Source organism: Ascidiella aspersa, chromosome 4, assembly GCF_963924565.1.
Source record: "Ascidiella aspersa chromosome 4, kaAscAspe10.2, whole genome shotgun sequence".
NCBI lineage: Eukaryota > Metazoa > Chordata > Ascidiacea > Phlebobranchia > Ascidiidae > Ascidiella > Ascidiella aspersa.
The window spans coordinates 5,484,737-5,503,922 of NC_139450.1; the positions used below are offsets into that span (position 1 = coordinate 5,484,737).

At 39.0% G+C, this 19,186-nt stretch overlaps 1 protein-coding gene across 1 annotated transcript in view; it reads left to right on the forward strand.

Annotated features, from left to right (window-relative positions):
* Positions 1 to 19,186, forward strand: part of LOC146146814 (uncharacterized) — a 39,166-nt gene that overhangs the window by 6,299 nt on the left and 13,681 nt on the right. Inside the window, exons 10-29 of the mRNA XM_083387072.1 lie at positions 12 to 47; positions 130 to 171; positions 2,066 to 2,146; positions 3,447 to 3,470; positions 3,547 to 3,600; positions 4,883 to 4,945; positions 5,027 to 5,074; positions 5,487 to 5,594; positions 7,430 to 7,643; positions 8,196 to 8,468; positions 9,124 to 9,311; positions 10,105 to 10,253; positions 11,862 to 12,070; positions 12,849 to 12,959; positions 13,521 to 13,723; positions 14,500 to 14,650; positions 15,420 to 15,533; positions 15,863 to 16,093; positions 16,808 to 16,990; positions 18,447 to 18,599. Coding sequence (XP_083243198.1) covers positions 12 to 47; positions 130 to 171; positions 2,066 to 2,146; positions 3,447 to 3,470; positions 3,547 to 3,600; positions 4,883 to 4,945; positions 5,027 to 5,074; positions 5,487 to 5,594; positions 7,430 to 7,643; positions 8,196 to 8,468; positions 9,124 to 9,311; positions 10,105 to 10,253; positions 11,862 to 12,070; positions 12,849 to 12,959; positions 13,521 to 13,723; positions 14,500 to 14,650; positions 15,420 to 15,533; positions 15,863 to 16,093; positions 16,808 to 16,990; positions 18,447 to 18,599 — 2,635 coding nt within the window. The remainder of the gene's footprint in view (positions 1 to 11; positions 48 to 129; positions 172 to 2,065; positions 2,147 to 3,446; positions 3,471 to 3,546; positions 3,601 to 4,882; positions 4,946 to 5,026; positions 5,075 to 5,486; positions 5,595 to 7,429; positions 7,644 to 8,195; positions 8,469 to 9,123; positions 9,312 to 10,104; positions 10,254 to 11,861; positions 12,071 to 12,848; positions 12,960 to 13,520; positions 13,724 to 14,499; positions 14,651 to 15,419; positions 15,534 to 15,862; positions 16,094 to 16,807; positions 16,991 to 18,446; positions 18,600 to 19,186) is intronic.

Here is a 19,186-nt window from a genome sequence, read left to right on the forward strand (position 1 = left end):
TTCTTTTTAAGGGACCACCAGGACCTCAAGGCCTCACTGGGGAAAAGGTATATATAATTTATTGTACAAGTTTTTGCAGTGTTAAATAATTTGAACAGGATGAAACAACACCTTTTCTGTTTTAAATAGGGTACCATGGGCTTGGCCTTTGAAGGAGCCAAGGGAGAAAAGGTATGTTTTACATAAATATTATATATTAACATTATATTGATTTTAATAGTTTGGATTTACAACATAAGTATAACAATTTTAAAAACAAAGTAGCCATTTAAAACTCTTATTGTAAATAAAGCAACATTTAGCCAAATATGTATTGTTAATAACTTAATATAGTTGTTATTATAGGCCTACTACCAAGCAGGATTGTCAAAAAGCCATTGCTATCTTATTAAACTTTGATGCAATCTTCTTAACAGCATTAACTGAATAAAATATAAAGTAATTCTTTTGCATGCCGCTAAATCGGTGATTGTAGTTCGCTTAATTTTTCCGCAATCTAATGCTCTAATGTTCTGCTGCAATTCAACACGCACTTTACGTAGCGCTGTGTACATATGCTACGAATCAGGGCTGCGGAGTCGGTTAAAAACAACCCAAGTCCGACTTCCAAGTCCAACTCCGGCCAAAGAAATAAACCCGAGTCCGGCTTCCGAGTCCCGAGCCTGACTCCGGTCAAATGTGCGATTTTGTAGAGTCCCGAGTCCGGCCCTGACTCTACAGCCTATATTAAAATTTTCGTAACTAAATACGGTGTAAATTAAGCATTTAACTTCATGGGTGTCATATAATTTATCCACTCACAATACATGGCTGGAAAATATTCCACTATATGCTATTCCACCTTTCCAGTTGGCGGCCATATCAGTTTAAAAGTTTGGTACTGTGCATGCGTATGTCGGACTCGGGACTCAGGTAGTTTTACGTAATCTTACTCGAGTCCCGATTCCGACTTCAGCAAAACAAACCGACTCCTTGAATCCCGAGTCCCGAGTCCGACTCCGACTCCGCAGCCCTGCTACGAATCACTGCAATGAAAAACATCACCCGCCCTAATTGCCGTTGTGTTGTGTTTCTTTTTGCTTCTTGTAATGGCTGCTGCTTCCCTGCGCTGTGCATGGCTTAAATGAAGGGCGAAACCGGCGTTCCAGGATCGTCGGGAATCCACAGCGACCTTGACGCCCAAACTGGCCGGAGCGAGAATTTCCTCGTGGGTGATTTAGCTTATGCCGTTGTCCAACCCCAATGCATGCGCCAACAAACCCCAAAGCGACAAATCATCGACTTGCAGACTTTCTCACCAACTTATGCTTCCTTGAGTGGTCGTTTTGACAATCCGATTTGGCCCGTTGCGTTCAAAGTTTGGCTTTTGCAGTGAAAAATACTCAGGTCCAATTGGTTTCCTACTTAAATCCAGCACACAACAAAATTTGACAAATTTCCAGTGTTGTTAGCAAGTCATTTTGAAAAGGCTTAAGTCCAAGTCAAGACATTTTTGTGAAAAAGTAACTCATTTCGAATTGACTTAAGTCACAGTCACTTGATTTGTAAAATAACTTAAGTCTAAGTCAAGTCATATGTAAATAAACTTAAATCTAAGTCAAGTCATATGTAAAATAACCTAAGTCCAAGTCAAGTCTTTTCAAAAAATAGAAAGTCTAACCCATGTTTTTTAGCTCAATGACTCAAGTCCAAGTCAAGTCATTTGTTTAAAAATCTTAAGTCAAGTTAAGTCATTTGAAAACAGCGACTTAAGTCATATATTGACTTACGTCATTACAACACTGCAAATTTGTATTTCAATTAAAAGCAGTAGGACGACCACTGCATTTTTTACTGTAAATGCCAAGCTTTGTGCGCCGAATCACGACAAAGCAGCAATGATTTCCTGCATCACTGCTCCAAATGCAATACTCGAATAATTATTTTTTGACCCGTAAAAAATACTATAGTGGCACAATAAAGCGGAAAAAAACAGCAGCGACACAAGTGATTCTTGCTGCTTTTGCTTTGTGCTTCGTATTCGACAAAATCGGCAAACCATTAAGCGTATATGTCAACCTGATAGGGAGAAATGGGTACTTCCGGACCTCCAGGCCGCATAGAAGAAAGTAAACAGTCCCCGGAAGAGGATTTACCACTGACAACCGTAAGTTAACGCAGCAGCCAATAACATTGGACATGTATATCCACTTACGACAAGTACGGCTTCCCAAGTAGCGTTTATAGTGAGGCACGAAAAGTGTATGTGCGAGTTGGACAGGAGTATGTTTTTGAAAGAAGTTCTGATCAGTGAGGAAAAGTTTAGTAAAAGTGAAGAGAACAAACGATAAACGCCTGTCGTCTATTTTAAAGTGTTGTCACAATTCAAAAATGTAAGTCAAAGTGCGTAGCTTTACTTAATATCCAATTTTCGTAGATCATGCTTAAAGGGTCCAGAAATTTGTAGCGATGTGTGTTTTCAGCCGTTTTGATTTTTTTTAAAGATTTTAAGATAAACAAGTTATCACAAACTCTTGAAACTCCGTTAATTGTACACAGTCGAGTTGTTAAAAAATATTACAATAAAGTCGCTTTATTTGAAAGGAAAACAAAGGCAGGTCATATTCTGTTCAAGAAAAAGTTGTCACTGGATGCGGACATATTTCCGGAGCTCGTAAACGCTGCTGGCTCCTGCACAATCAATTAAGGCGCTGATTCGTAATTGCTGCTTTCGAAAATTGCCCGCTTCATTGAGCGTATAGCCCACTCGTGCAAGCGTAGAGTCACGCAGCCTTTCGATTTGAAACCGAATTTCATGCGCCGAACTGTTTGCCGTTAGGGGACCAGGGGAATCCCAGGCACGCCAGGCCGAGACACCGACGACGCGTCCCAAAAGGCCGACGACGAAGTAGCCGTGAGTATGATAAAAATCGCAATTTGCTCACAATTGGTTAAGTATGAAGTTCTGGAAGGACAGGGTTGAGCATTAATGCGAAAGAGAGAGGCCATGGAAAAAATAAGATATACTTCACATCACCGTAAATGTGTGCTTATGTAAAATAACAACAACGTGACGTAGGTGCTTTTATGGGTTTATCAGCTTTCTCGTTAGAAATTTCATTTTCAACAGTTGTTTAGGAAATGGTATATATAATGAGTAACAATTTTTAAAGTGCTGAATAAAACTTTATATTTTGTATTTTTGTGTTTTTGTATGGCGAAAAACTTATTATGTTCTTTGGGGTTTGTTTGCCATGGTAAACTTCATTCTGTTTTCTAGCCTACCTGTAAAAATACTATAGTTTAATTATAACGTTTGTAAGCATAAGTCGTAAAAACATTGTTAAACAAATGACCCTAAAAACAAAACCTATTTTTACATACCGTTAAACGCCTGTGTGCAGTAAAAATAAATAACGGCAGCTGGCACAAAATTAAACACTCCGCTTTTTTTGTTAAATTTGCAGGGGCCACCCGGACCAAAAGGAAAAGTGGTAAGTTTGTGTGTCTGGCTTGGTTCGTTGCCCGCTCTCAGCCGTCGTCTAACAAGCTTCTGTTTGTTTTCAGGGCGAAAAAGGCGAAGCCGGCGAAAAGGGAGACCGAGGAATTTCCGGCGAACCCGTAAGTCGCCTTTCTTCGTCGCAACAACTAACCACCTTATACAGGCCCAGTCGACTAGACGTTGTTTTTAGAGAGTGGTTCCCAAACTTTTTTATTCCGTGGCAGTGACGTAGCCAGCCGAAAATTTTTTTGGGGGGCCAAAAAGTTGGAATGTTTTGTTTAGCTCTTAGCATTTTATCAACTGCCGTAACGAACACAAGTAACAATGCCAGCAAACCGTTTTGAGCAGCAACTGACTGAGTGTTAAACGCAATACTCAAAAAACAGTCAATGAGCAAAAACTGTCTGAAAGTAGTAAAAGTACATTAATGTATAGTAAATGTTATTATAACTACATCGTTATTGACGTAACAATGCCTGACAATTGAAGGTGTGGCATGCCTGTGATCAAATGTTGTGGTACTGCTTATAAATGATACAAAACAAATTATTAAGAGTAAAATATTTATAAATTTTTTGGGGGGGCCATGGCCCCTCAGGCCCCCCCTGGCTACGCCTATGTTCCGTGGCCTAATTTTATTTCATAAAACAATTTGTGGCCCACCATGTGCCGTTACCTTTTTGTTATCCCAATTTACGCCTACATAGTCAGATAATTTCCCAATAAATACATTGATTCTAAGAACATCCAAATAATTTTTTTAGTTCTGGCTCATTTTTACATTGGAATTAAATATCTTGATGACAATAAACTGAATTTAAAGTAAACTGACGTGCTAGCTGCGTAGCGAAACAAACATATGTGGTGAAATTTTGCCTTTAAGTATATAGTTTACAAATACCAAAAGATAGCCTCGTTCCTATTATAGTTTTAAACATGCTAACAGCTATTTTCGTAAAACATAACACATTTAGTTGCAATATTTTCAAATAGCTCTATGGCCCAATGAAAATAGTCTTGTGGCCAACATCTGGGCCATGGCCCACAGTTTAGGAACCACTGTTTTAAGCTTAAGCAACTGGGCGTCATGAGCCCTAAAAACCGACACTTTGTCGCAAATTTACCTTTGAATTTATATAAAGTCGTTTTGTTTACCTGGGTTACTGTAAGAAGTATCCAAACAAGTTGTAGGGTTAAAAAATAAACCTTTCTTGTGAAGATTACTAAGTAGTCAATAGCTTACACGACGCTTTTTAACGTGTATTGTTGACACCTTATATTTACGTAGAAACCATCTACGCTTCTTTGTAGCACTGCGTATTTTTGACCGACGGGTGTTATTCCATTTTTCGTTAATTTGTGGTACGCTTTCGAAGGTGATCCAAATGATTTTTATTTCAGGGTTACCAGGGTATGAAGGGCCAAAAAGGCGGAAAAGGCGAACGCGGCCCTCTTGGACCTCAGGTATACTTATAAGCTCCGTTCATGTTTGTACTTTTTTCGGTGTTTCCTTAACAAAACTGTAAACCTGTTTTTCCATTTCAGAGCACTAAGGTCGGCAAACCCGGAACACCTGGAACCAACGGACTTCCCGTAAGTGTGTTTTAGTGGCCTTAATTGTTTAGCACGCTGATCAAACGCGCAAAGGGCGTACGAGCTTTACATTCGATTTAAGTTGTGAAGGCAAATAATTGCGAATTTGAAAAATGATTTTAATAGGCCCTGCCCAACAACGGAAACTGACCTATGTAGAGCGCAGTATATTTACTCTGCTCAACTAAGTTTTATACTTACTGAGCTCAACTTTTTTATATCAACTGTGCTCAACCTTTTTTAGATTTACTGTGCTAAACTTTTTTTATATTTTCTGTGCTCAACTTTGTTTTCAATTTACTGTGCTTAACTTTTTTTATCAAAAAACGCACCCAGACAGCTTCTTAGACGGTACAAAAAGCAAAAAGGAAGTAGTAAATAAAATCTGACGCCCGTGGTTTGTTTTTCACAGGGCGAAAAAGGAAACCGAGGTTACCAGGGCTATCCGGGCAACGATGGACTGAAGGGCAGCAAGGGAGAAACAGGACCCACTGGAACGCCAGGCTCAATCGGAATAACCGTAAGTCGTGTGGTGTCTTTAGATTTCAAAATCGGCCAGCTAACATACGAAATGCCAAAAAAATTACCTAACCTTGTGCCTGAATCGTTAGGTTTTTTTGTGACTGATTACGTGAAAAAAAAACTTGTTTTTTGAACACGTGGTGTTTTTGTCCGAATTATTTATTTATTTATTTATTTTTTTCGCCAGTCAATTTTTTTGTGGCTCACTTTTGACAAAGGAAAAAAAACAGAGTTGGAACATGAAATTTTCACAACTGTTAGAGACCCTTCCGAAGTTGTTTCTCATTTCGTTATGTTTTCCTGTGTCTGATTTTGTTAAGTTTTCGCCCCATTTGCAGCTCCGTCATGGTTTTTTATGTTGGTTTTGTGAAAGTTGATGGATAACGCAAAACCAGGGCGTTGAATTTTCTTAAGCCGTTAAAAACGATTAGAAACCCAGAATGATAAGAATTGCCTTTAACCTTTTATAAGTGAGATTAGGATATTTTCAGTCAAATTAACTGATGATGATACAAGTTCGTATTGAAACGTTTTAATCAAGATTACATTTACTCGACCTTTTTGGCCTTAATATTCATTAACGAGCTACATTGCAGATCTGTGCATAGAGTATAGTTAAACGTTAAAAACATATTGGTAGTAAACTGCAGGAGCCGTTTACTTTTGAGGTGGCTGTGTAAACTAAGGAAAAAATGCCGAGCAAAGTGTTTGACGCGGAATTTGTGGAATGCCGGTAGATTATTGTTTCAGCAGTTGGTCGCAAACGGCGGAATTTTCTTAACTCGCCCTTTGGCAAACTATAACTCCATATAGCGGGACGGTTTGCGATATATATAGACTGCGTGCCCGAAGCCACAAAAACGCAAGTTTACGATTTGATGTTCGTGCCGTTGCCCCTTCGATAGTTAACTGCAGGTGCTCGTATGCGCAATGCAAACAACTATGAAGTGCTTACCAGTGTTGTAATGACTTAAGTAAGTCAATGACTTGACTCAATGACTTGACTTAAGTGAACTTAATCACTGTTTTCAAATGACTTGATTTGACTCAAGTCGTTTTGGTAAACCAACTTGACTTGACTAAAGTTTTTTAGAAAAATGACTTGACTTGTACTTAAGTCACTGTTTTCAAATGAATTGATTACACTTGAGTTGTTTTGGTAAACCAACTTGACTTAACTTAAGTTTTTTAGAAAAATGACTTGACTTGCACTTAAGTCATTCAAAAATGAATTGGGTTGAAATTAAGGGTTTTCATTTACCATTTTATTATGAAATTGAGCTATTTAACGCAAGTTTTGCAGATGCAACGAATAGATTGCTACATTTGTTATTTTTTAGTTGTATTTTTGCTCAATCGGACGAACTTATCCATTTTAATGGTTTATCGTTTTGTTATTATATTAGTGGCTTGACTTGGAGCTGTAATAATGACTTGACTGGGACTTAACTTGGGCAACTGATGACTTTGGACTGGGGTTGGCGATTTTAAGACTTGACTTGGACTTAGGTTATTTCACAAATTACCAGACTGGGATTTAAGTCATTTCGAAATGACTTGTTTACAACACCGGTATTTACGATTGTACAATTGTTCTTCCGGAAAAAAAAAAATATATAAAAATGCCAACGTTTTGACCACCTATACGGGCAATCTTCTTCAGGGCAAAATAATTCAAAACTAAAGGCATAATTTTTCCCAGAAGAAGATTGCCCGAATAGGTGGTCGAAACGTTGGCACTTTAATAAAATTTTGCCAGAAGAGCAATTGTACAATTGAAACAATGCCTGGCAGTAACAGCATATTCACGGGTTTTTACATTATGTCCAACAGGGAGACAACGGTGAGCCGGGTCCAATCGGCTTGAAAGGGGAACCTGGCCACATGGGACCAAAAGGACCCATGGGCTTCGCCGGTGAAGACGGACTAGATGGCCCACCAGGCTCACCTGGCCTCCCCGGCCCGGGTGGCGAACAGGGACCCCCTGGACGCGCAGGATACGGACTGCAAGGACAGCCCGGTGAACCAGGACCACCCGGAAGTGCAGGTGCCTAGAGCTTTTTAAATCGTTTTAAAGAATGTGCAATGCCACGAATAGCGGTTATTTTCTTAAAAATAGTTTAAGTCTACTTAATGGTCCTAAATGTGCGATTTTTAACCACAAAAAAGTGTAGCGAATAGATAAGTGTTTAGCGCGTCTGAAACTTGTTTTTGTTTGCGTATATAAACAAGTAGATCTCAAAGTTTAAACTTTAAAAAATCGAACATGTTTTTATGGTAATATTGCTTGTTTCTACAATTACGTTCTATTGGCAATTGGTTTCGTTTGAATATACTTTAATTTAAATGTATAATTCTTATACCAGCCTCGCTTTCCCCAAACCTTAGAATTGATAAACCTCCCTTTAAAATTCATCCATTTTCAATTTTTAACAACTAGTCAATTAATTTTTCGGTTGTATGTTATCACTTTAAATTGTAGAACGAGGGTTGTTGCGTCATAATCAGTTATCGCGCTACGCTGTCACGTGACTTCTAAAAACGGAAAAAAAAATAAATCGGAAATTCTGTTTTTTAACTCACGTTTTTCCAATTGCAGGCCTTCCCGGCAGCCACGGACCACAGGGCCTGAAAGGCGCCGTGGGCGAGAAGGGTCAAGACGGCCTAAGTGTGGTCGGACCGCCCGGCCAAGACGGTCGAGTAGGCCAAGCCGGCCGCCCGGGACGCCCTGGCCCCTCTGGCCCGCCCGGAGAGCCCGGCGCCGACGCCGAGATTACCCATGAAATGATGGACAAAATGGTGACTCCCGGAGAGACAGGCCGTCCAGGCCCGCCTGGCCCACCTGGCCGCCCAGGACCCCCCGGATTTCAAGGTTGGTGACTTTTGACTCAACAGTTTGTCAAAGATGGCTGACCTCTCAAATAGCAGCTTGCCATTCAGGACAACCTGTGAAAACAGTTCACTGTTTTTGAAAAAAGTGACTCCGTGATTTCTTTTTCTGTTTGTTAAACAAAGAGGTAAAACAAGTGGATGGTTGTAAGATGTAGTAAGAATATCAAAGCCCATACAGAGTCTCATGCAGAAACATCAGATGTTGAAAATGAATAGGGCGTTATTCGAAACGTCCAAAATGATAGCTACTTCTGTATGGGCTTTATAATTTTTACTACGTCTTACTACAACCTCCAATCATTATGCTCCAATGGATTGTTGTATCTTTGCAGAAGCTAATGTTTCATGTTTTTCCCCTGATTTCCGCTTTTTATGAGGGAAATGTTCCTGCTTTTTACAGATTTATTAGAAAGTCTGAAAATTTTTTTTTTTTTGAAGGTAGGGACCTGATTTATAAATAAAACGTGTTTCGGGGAATTCTTATAAAACAAAACGTCAAAGGCAAATCATTAGCGAATTTCCAAAAAGTTTACAATTATGGCGATTGTCGGTAGTCTTACGATTTTTACAGAATTTTAAACTTTCACCTAGTTTTATGAATTTCGTCTGAGCGATTTTTTGTTATTTTCGTGCAGGAGAAGGCGGATCACAGGGACCTAAGGGAGACGAGTGTGGGGTCTGTCCCGTCGGACCCAAGGGCTCCACGGGCGAGATGGGTTACCCCGGCAACCCAGGAACCCACGGTGAGATGGGCAATCATGGCCAACCCGGCGGCAAGGGTGAAAAGGGTATTGAAGGATTTTCAGGACTCACAGGAGCCACGGTAAGAAGAATAAGATCACGAATTTTTTTGAAATTTACCTTATTTTTTTCGGCTGGCTTCGCTTAGGTCAGTTTTTGTTTTATTGTATTATTAATATAAATTTTTTCCGTTAATATAAATTTTGATTAGTTCTTGCTTAAAGGTAGAAGCTTATTGATAACATCCACGTTTTGTTTTAAATTTTAAAATTTGACATAGTTAAGCTGTGAGTTGAAAAAGGCATTTTATCCAAGGCATTATAAAGACTTATAAAATATCAAGCAGCATGTGGAACATAATATTTTGACGCCAAATTTTACACCTGATAAGGATGACTGTATATCAGCGCAATTTTGCTCATTAGTATAAAGTCTCATACTATTAGGGTTTTACAACGTATCTTGGACTTAATATACCAAGAGAGAGTTTGTAAAACAGTGTTTCTCAGCCTTTAATGGCCCGGGGCACCCTTTAGAAATAATAAATATATTGCGTCATTCCTACAAGATTTTTTCGTAGGTAATTCACTAGAATGTCACAATAAACCGAACTGGAACAACAAACATCAACTCTACGTAACGTAGGAAGTTAAAACTGGATTTATTCCACTCTAATCTTACACAAAATAATCTTACAGGTGTTAGAGTTAAGCAAAAATCAGATTCTTAAAGATTTTCAAATATTTCTCGCCACCCTTGAGCATTAGCAATGGTACTGTAAGATTATGTAAAAGATAGAAAAAAGAAGTTACGCGTCATTCACACTCCTTTAGCTATAACTTACTTCGCTACTAACCCTTTTTTCTTATGTTCAGGGTCGACCGGGACCCCAAGGAGACGTCGGTGCACCCGGGCCCAAGGGTGACGTGGGTGACCTGAGGGTCGTCCGAATCAAGGGTGAAGTTGGGGCACCTGGGGCCGTGGGGCCAAGCGGACAGGCAGGCGCCAACGGCCAGCCCGGCAGGTAAGATTAAGTTTTTTGGTGGAATCATAACAGTTAGTAGTAGGCTGTTGACTTTGCTCAGTGTTCATTTTATGAATGGTCGAAAGTTATAACGGCGTATAAGAGCTTTTATTACTGCGTTTAAACGCCATGGGTATATTTTGTACGGTTGTGTAGTAGTTTTTTATTGTTTACTTATTTGCCTTTGCAATTCCAATCAAGCTTTTTTTAACGTTTGTTTTTTTAATAATCAGCTTAAATACTATATTATAAAAAAAAGGATTGCTTTGTTCACCAAGTAACTCACTTCACCACAGCGCAAGTAATGAGAAAGGGAATAGGTAAAAGGCAACGTTTCAATATCGCAAAACATAGTTTTTTTTAGCTTTCATAGAAACGATATATATTCAGTTAAATACTTGAAAATTTTTAACGTTTGCTTAAAAAAGTTTTATTGTTTTAAGATAATGTTTCTTGCGACTTCTGGTAGCCGAAAATTAATCGATTACAAGGTAAACCACTAATTACAAGGAATTTTCATGCGAGCATACGGCAACGGTATTAAATACCCAATATCAATCACAATGCAAAACCAATCAACCCCTCCCTTTGCAATCAAAACATGCCAACGACTTAATTATTTCGATGGTGCGATTTCATGTTAAAAATGTTGAAAAAAACGTTCACGTGAAACTTTTTAACACTCGAGTAAGTTTCAAAACGGTTCAAATATAAATACAAAATTTGATAAATTATTGGGGGGTTAAAACACTCAAAAATATTCAATTGGAACTGGAGTTTGAGAATACAGTTAAAATAACAAGCGGCCATTACAAAAAAGATTAGATTTTTGAGCCTAATGTGGTTAGACGGAACAGGAAGTCAATACAGAAGTAGGTATCATTTTGTGAACGTTTCCAATAAATCCTTAATCATTTCCAACTTCAAGATTTTTTTAATTTTTAGATATTTTTTACATTAGATTTTTTCATTTAATTCTCACCTATTTTTACCTGAAAAGTCTAAATTTAACAACGTCTTATAGAATGACAAACTCCGAGTATGTTTTAGTGCCACAATTATACGTACTTAATCACCTTAATCAACTAAAACGCAGTGATATTTTACGTTTGCAGGAGACTAGGGATGTTCAAAGTAGAATATCGGATCCTTAAATTCGAATTCAAATGGGATTCGTATCCAATTCTGCTGTTTATTTTTGGTAATTGGAACCGATATAATTTAATGATTTACCGCCGATGGTTGCGCCTAATTGCACATACGCCAGTGGCGAGTTTAGATAAAGGCCTGTTGCTGTGGCGACACATTTGTAGTGCTTGCTTTAAATGTAGTTTGGTAGTGCAGTGTCAGAGTTTTTTCAGGCGACCAATTACTTCGCCTCTCGCGACAACTTTCGCCTATTAATTAAGTGTCAATCAAGCGTTATTGGACGAGCGACTAACGTGTAGTGACAGGTGCGAAACATTATCGAGGTTAAATAATAATTTAAAAAATTATACTAGGATTTGATATTCTGGATTCGAAGCCTAAGGTTCTTAAATCCCCTGGGATTCTGCTTTGAACATCCCTACAGGTGCTGAAGCAACACTTTACTTAACCTTTCTGCAGAAACGGAGATAACGGCTTCTCCGGCGCCAAGGGCAAGAAGGGCGAAATCGGTATGCCCGGAGAGGCCGGACCTGCCGGCGAAACCGGAAACCCGGGCCCACGTGGCCTGGACGGCCTTGCCGGTGCCGATTTGCCCGGAGAAAAAGGCGAGCAGGGTCTCAGAGGCGAGCCCGGGCGCCAGGGCGATTTGGGTTATCCCGGTCAAAGAGGTAAACTTGTTTGAAAAAAACTGTTGTTAGCTGTTGGGTGTGTTTGGATGTTTGGCGAACTTCATATTTCATATTTCGCCGTTTTGTAACTGCTATGACCTGATGAAGCCAGACTTGGACAACTAGAAATTCTAGTTCTAATTTACCAAATTAGATAAAAAAGTTTATTTTTACACACGATGTTAGTAATGACAGACTTGTCATGGGTCTACTTTTTGAGACTTGATTTACATTTCAAGAGTTGCGAGGGTATTAGGCCGATTGTAATATTTAAAACTGTCCTATTTTTTTATTTTCTTCTCCGCTTCGCCGAATCCAATTCCACGTGAGTACGTGAAACGTCCGAAGTACTTAAACATTCGCAAAACCGAAGTAAATCGTATTTTTTTTTAATATTGTATTTCTTGGATAAAAGTAGTAGATAGTTCAAAGCTCAATGAAAGATACACACACATATGTGTTTAACAACTGAGATCTGGCCCTTCTGAAGCTGCTTTTTAACCAATAATTACGGCTTAAGTATAATTAGTACACCGAAAGCCATCGCAGACTCACCGAATCTGTCGATCAATAATGCAAGCACGGTAGGCTAGAAAAACAACTAGTTTGCAGTAGGGTTTCAAATTTACCACAGTCTGGTGGTATGGCTGGAGAACTTTACTTCAAGTTAGTTATTTTTCTAGCTTGCCTTGCTTGCATCATTACTCGACAGATTCGGTGAGCCTGTTATGGATTTCAGTGTAGTGCAAAGCTTATCGCTAAAAATGTTTTTTCACAGGACAAAAGGGAGAGCCGGCCGTTGCCATAACAATCACGGGACAGAGAGGAGACAAGGGGATGCAGGGATCCATCGGACTTCCGGGGTCACCAGGAGAGCGCGGCGAGACAGGTGAGTGAAAAATATCAGCAAAGTGGAAATCAAATTAGGTTGTCGAAGACTGGATTGTTAGATACAAGTCGACTCAGCAATCACTCGAAAACGCACATTTATGTCATATACAGATCCCAAGTAAATAGAAGTATTATTTCTTCGCTGTCATTAACAAACAAACTAGTGTATAGATGATAGATTCGACACCTTTAAATTGAATTAAATGTTATTTAATATTGACGAACAAGTATGATTTTCGCCATTGATTATTGATATAAACCTTTTGCCATCGATTTCCAAAAGTTTTGTGTCTTATACGACCTAAGCTGAAAGGTTGACAAAAAATGTAAACGAAAGATTCTTTCTTTCGATTAAAATTTCACAGAAGCATATATTCGCCTTATGAATAGGCATCATCAGTTGGTTATGTAGAATTTAAAAAAAATTCTTTAAAATTTTAAGAAATAATTGATGTTTTACATCTGTTTTTTTTTATAAACAAGGTGATAGGACCGATATTCAGCGTCCAGTTTAGTTTTAAATCAGAACGACGTGTAAATTTCGGTAAACCATTCACAGGCGGCGTTGGTCCTCGTGGACAACCCGGATTTGCTGGGGACAAGGGGGTCGCTGGGCCTCCAGGACCACGCGGCGCCAGTGTGGTCGGTGTACCAGGTTCCAAGGGCGCCACTGGAGCCCCAGGAAGCCCAGGGTGGCAAGGACGTTCCGGTCCAACCGGACACGACGGAATGAACGGCATGGACGGCCTTCCAGGACCAAAGGTTAATGATAAATTCGATTTTCTACTAAAAATGTACAATATCTAGTTCGAATGAACTTTGGAACACAAAACACGGATTTTTTTTTAGTAATTTTGATAAAAATATCAAAGCCATAATATTCGATAAAATCGACTTTTCACAAATTACAAACGTTTCAGCAATACCTCATGCCATTATCAGTGTAAAAATCAAGTGAAGATAAAAGCGATAAAACATAAAAAGAAAGGAAATTTTTATGTTATTTCGCTTTATGTTTATACGTTATTTGGTAAACCAATGTTTTTCGTCTCATTTATTTTTATTGTCGTTTTTTATGCGACATCTCAACTTCAGATTCGTTGTGAAATGTTTATTGTCACCTATACTTAATAATTCGTACATATATGTGGACAGTCAGAATTTTTCGAATAAACTTTTTTTCGAATAACAGAATCTGCCTGAATTCGAAACATGAAAACAAACGATTCTGGTTGCACATCAATGATAAAGATAAAATTAAGTATAGAACTTTGTAAACCGAAAATCAGTTTGTTTGGATGTTATACGATAAATATAGGAAAGATTCATCCGAATTTAGATACTGGTGATGCTGTTAGTAACAAAATATGTTTATCATATAACATCCAAACAAACTGATTTTCGATTTACTAAGTTATGTACTGGAAACCTTCATGGGATTAAACGTAATAATAAGATTTCCAGCTTACCTCCAAATTATTCTGCCAATTTAAACATTCGTCATTCTTTCGCTAACACGCAATGTTTTACAATTCCAGGGTGAAAGCGGTTTCGGTCTACCAGGACCGGCCGGCCGCGACGGCGCCGACGGCGAGACCGGACCCCCTGGCCCAGCCGGTGAACGGGGGCCTGTTGGGGCGCCGGGACGTCAGGGCTACGCCGGGCCACCGGGAGAGGCAGGAAAGGACGGTAAGCTCGCTGTCTGCGGATTTGTCAGATAAATTTTAAGCCTATTTTTGTGAAGAACTTTGTGATGGGTTTATTAAAGTGACACAGTCAACATAAGGCTTGTGTAAAAATAGTCGATTGCCATTTATATTTAAAACTTGGCAGGTTTTTTGTGGCCGGACACGGTCATATGAATGAGACGCATGATATGAGCTTTGTTCATCCCAATTTATACAATTATTTCAATCGTTTTTTGACTTTGAAGTATGATCTTTGAAGTATGAACTATGATCCCTCTGTTGATCATTTAATAGCGCAACACGTTTATATAAAAGATACGCATGATATGAGCTTCGTGCGATCCAACTACCTAAATAGGCCTTGACTTTGAAGTATAATAACTGTCCTCTTGTATACGATCAACATAAAAGCGCCAATCGTGTTTTCCAACCTTGTACCCAATTAATCAGGATAGAACAACATTAGCAGGTGCCAATGAACTGCTCTTGTAAAATTACGTTGGGCTTTACCAATTTCCCGGCATAACCAATATCGACTGGACACCAATTGCAAGACGCCAGACGACAATAGCAACAATACGTTGTTCGTTGGCGTTTATTTTTGGGTGTTCTCTCGTTTTTCAAAAAAAGGTTTCAACACTTTGGCGTTTCGTTTTGTTGGTTTATGTCAATTATTTTCGCGCGTTTTCCAATTTTGTTGAAGTTTTTTTTTTTTCTAATCCTGTTTTATGTGCCCCCCCCCCAACAACGTTAGTTTTTATTTGCGACAGGAGAGCCAGGCAACGCAGGACCCAGGGGTTTCACCGGCGAAAAGGGTGAAATCGGAGACGCGCGAGTCGGACCCATGGGACCACCTGGACCCCGAGGCCCCCTTGGAGAGCAGGGTGCGTTCTTCGTTGTCTCTTTGGAAATTAATCGTTAACTTTAACTTCATTGAATAATGGCTGAACGAGTTTCAAACTGATTAAAGCATTATTGCTAAATGACCGTTAAATATTTACTTTTTTTACGCATTTTTATGACGTGTGTAACAACGCGTCAATGCTACATTTTATTGTAAAAAAAAATGTATTTCCTAAACAAGAAAAGTAGTTCCTAGTGATGACTAAGTGGTAAATTTATAATTTTCTTGTTCATATAACATACCTGTGACAAAAAACTATTCCTTCACTATTTTAAACTATAAATTAATAAACAACATCGAAATTTACAGGCGAGCCAGGGAACCCAGGATTCAGGGGCGAACCCGGCCTTCCCGGAAATGACGTCATGGGCATGAAGGGAGAGCAGGGCGAGCAGGGCTTGGAAGGCCCGGTCGGCCAGAAGGGCCAGACTGGCCCACTGGGATTCCCGGGTCGCGACGGACTGGATGGTGCCGCAGGAGACGATGGTGAAGAGGGAACACCTGGACAAAAGGGTGAACGCGGTCTTCCAGGACAAATCGGTAGGTTTTTTTTTATTTGTATATTTTTTTTACAGATTACGCGTTTTGTATTTAGCGGAAAGTTTTACATACAGCGGCTTAGCGAAGGCTTGGAGTTAAAACATGGCTAACTCAGCAGACAAATATTTAAATTTGCTCATTTTAAATCGATAATATAAAAAAAAGTCATTTTAAATCGATAATAAAAAAAGTCGTTTCAAATCGATAAAATAAAAGTCATTTCAAATCGATAATATAAAAAAAAAGTCATTTCAAATCGAAAATATAAACAATAAAGTGTTTGAAACTTAGGGTTACATTTACTTGGAATGGTTAAACTGTTTTTAATTGATTAAGTTTTTAAGTGAAGTCGTCCACGTTTTAACACGACGGTTGTGTTATTCTTAACACTACGGTTTTAAAGATTGGGTTTTATTTTGGCACAGCAGAACAGAATAGTGCTTCTCAATCATTTTTCAGCACAGAGTGGGCCTTTCTTGTATTTTGTTATTGTTGGCCTAACTAGCTACCTTCACATTGTTTTAGTACCATGTGTAGCGGCGAACATTTTTTCTTAATTTTTTTAAACATTTTTTTTAATTTTTTTTTTCAAACATATTTTTTAATTTTTTTTCAAACATATTTTCTTGTTTTTTTTTTAAATCGAGGCAACCGACACTAGCTGTTCCTTGAAATATCATTGAATCCCATCGTCAACGACATAACTTTTTCAAGGTGCTCCGGGTTTCGACGGAGGTGCCGGAGTCCCAGGCGCTCCAGGCCAAGACGGCTTACCCGGCTCGCCAGGGTCCCGCGGAGACAGGGGATTCACCGGACGATCGGGCTTCCCGGGTCAGAAGGGTGAACCGGCGCAGCTTCTCGACAGCCTCGTCAGCAACGGAACGAAGGGAGAGAAAGGTTAGTTCCAAGTTGTTTTGCCTACATCTGTGTATTGCTATACAACAGCGGTTCCCAAACTGGGGTCCGTACATTAAGAGATGGCGCAATGAGAATTAAGGCCCGTTTACACTACAGCTGCAGTGATCTGCACTGGGCGTAAAAATCGCTCCAAAACGTAACGTTTTTCTATTGCTGCACTGGGCTTGAGTTTAGCAAAGCGTGGAAATCGCTCCAAAGCGTATTTTTTTCCAGCTGCACGGGAGCCTGAGTTTAGCAAAGCGTAACTTTAAGCTAGCTGCAGCTGCTGCACGGGGCTTGAGTTTAGCAAAGCGTGAAACGCTCGCCACAATAGAATTTAAATGCAAATTACGCTTTGCTCAGCTCAGTGCAGCTGTAGTGTAAACGGGCCTTTTGTCTTTAAGGGTATAAACTATACATTAGGCTTCAGCGAATGTTTTTCAACATTAGTCCATGTTTTTTAATTATCTGTCATCAGTCATCACTATTGTCTTTCGTTATGATTTATTATTTGATCACATAGCGAGTTTTATGATGTCTCTTAGGACAGCATAAAGCATCTATTATGCTGTACTACCTGCTATCAGCGAATCGTTCGCATTAGTCAGAAAGTTGTGACATTAGAGAGAATCGTAACCGCACTAGTGTAATACAGGAAACATGGGTCAACTGACCTTTGTAGGTTCGCGAAATATCAAAATAATTGCAATGGGTCCTCCAGCCTAAATTTTTAGAAAAGTATCCACGAAATGGATACTGGTTTAGTCTTAAAGTTTGCCGTGTCATATCTTGTTTTGTCTGTAAACTAAGTGGCCCCAACCGATACTGAAGTGGGAATTTTTAAAATGAACATGGGTTGAAGTTCAATGCGATTAATTGCTCCGAAAAAGCTTTGCATTCAATCAGCACATATATGGGTGAAACTTATCAATTCAATGTATTTTATTCAAGTTTCGGAAAGTCGTTATCAGTGTGCGGGAAATTTTTAACAACACAAAGGCTTAAACAAGTGGTTTCATAATTCATTCAAATCGAATATAAATAAAAAAACAATGATATTAAAACAAAAGCCATATAAGTGTATGTTAAGCATCAATTCAAGCGACAAAGTAGTAAAACCAACTGCCGTAAGGACAACTACAATGTCAAGGCACCATGTGCTCAGAGACCTTTGACCGCAAGTAGCACAGTGATTATACATAATTAAATTAATTATAAAACACTTACACTGAAATGCGCAGGTTAATTTGTCCCATTCAAAATTCCCAACATACAAACTTTCTGTAGCACTTGAAGGCGTATATAGCGTGCTCTTTAATTTTTTCACCACCTAAAAATTATAAACAGGTCAAAAATCACGTTATTTTCGTGTTTTGCAATCTACGTTGTGCCTCACACAAATATTGAAACTTTGACTGTCACGGACTTTAGCAGTAAAATTTTGCTGTTATTTCAGGCACACCTGGCATCGTTGGCTTACCTGGAGACAAGGGTTCCGAAGGCCTGCCCGGTATCAAGGGGGCCCGGGGATTCACCGGGGACAAGGGCGCTCAAGGAATGAAGGGCCGACCCGGACTCGACGGCCTTCAAGGATACGAAGGACTTCCAGGTATGCTATGTGTAAAAGAAGTTTTAACGCGCAGTTAAAGTTGTGCAAAACAAGTGAACAATTAATCTGGTTGTGTTCATACAGTAGTTTTTGTCACTAAACCAACTTACATCGATGAAAACGGAATAAATACCCAAACGATTAGGAAAACTGAAAATTTTTGCAGGTTGTTTCAAGATAGTGTTGTTGTTGTGTTTCAGGCCATCTACCGTAAGCTGGTATTAGATTAGCCTAAATGATATCTGTTATCAAATATCGAAAGTTGACGAAAAGTATGTTTGTAGTTATTGTCGAAAACATGGTTTTGCAAACTACCGCCGAAAATATCAACTATACCTGAACGCATTGTTGTGCAAGACATTAAGTATTTTTTTTTTCAAAAAATAACGTGTCAAATTATTATTAGAGCAAGTCATCTTGAAGTCATGAAACCTGTAAAAGTGGTAAACTTGTTCCGATTTGGAATAATAAGTCAACTAAAAAAAACAAAATAAATAACTAAAATTTATGACAAAATGTTAAATACAAACACAATTCTAATCCAAGTCATTAGACTAAATGAATTAAGTCCTAGTCAAGTCTTTTGT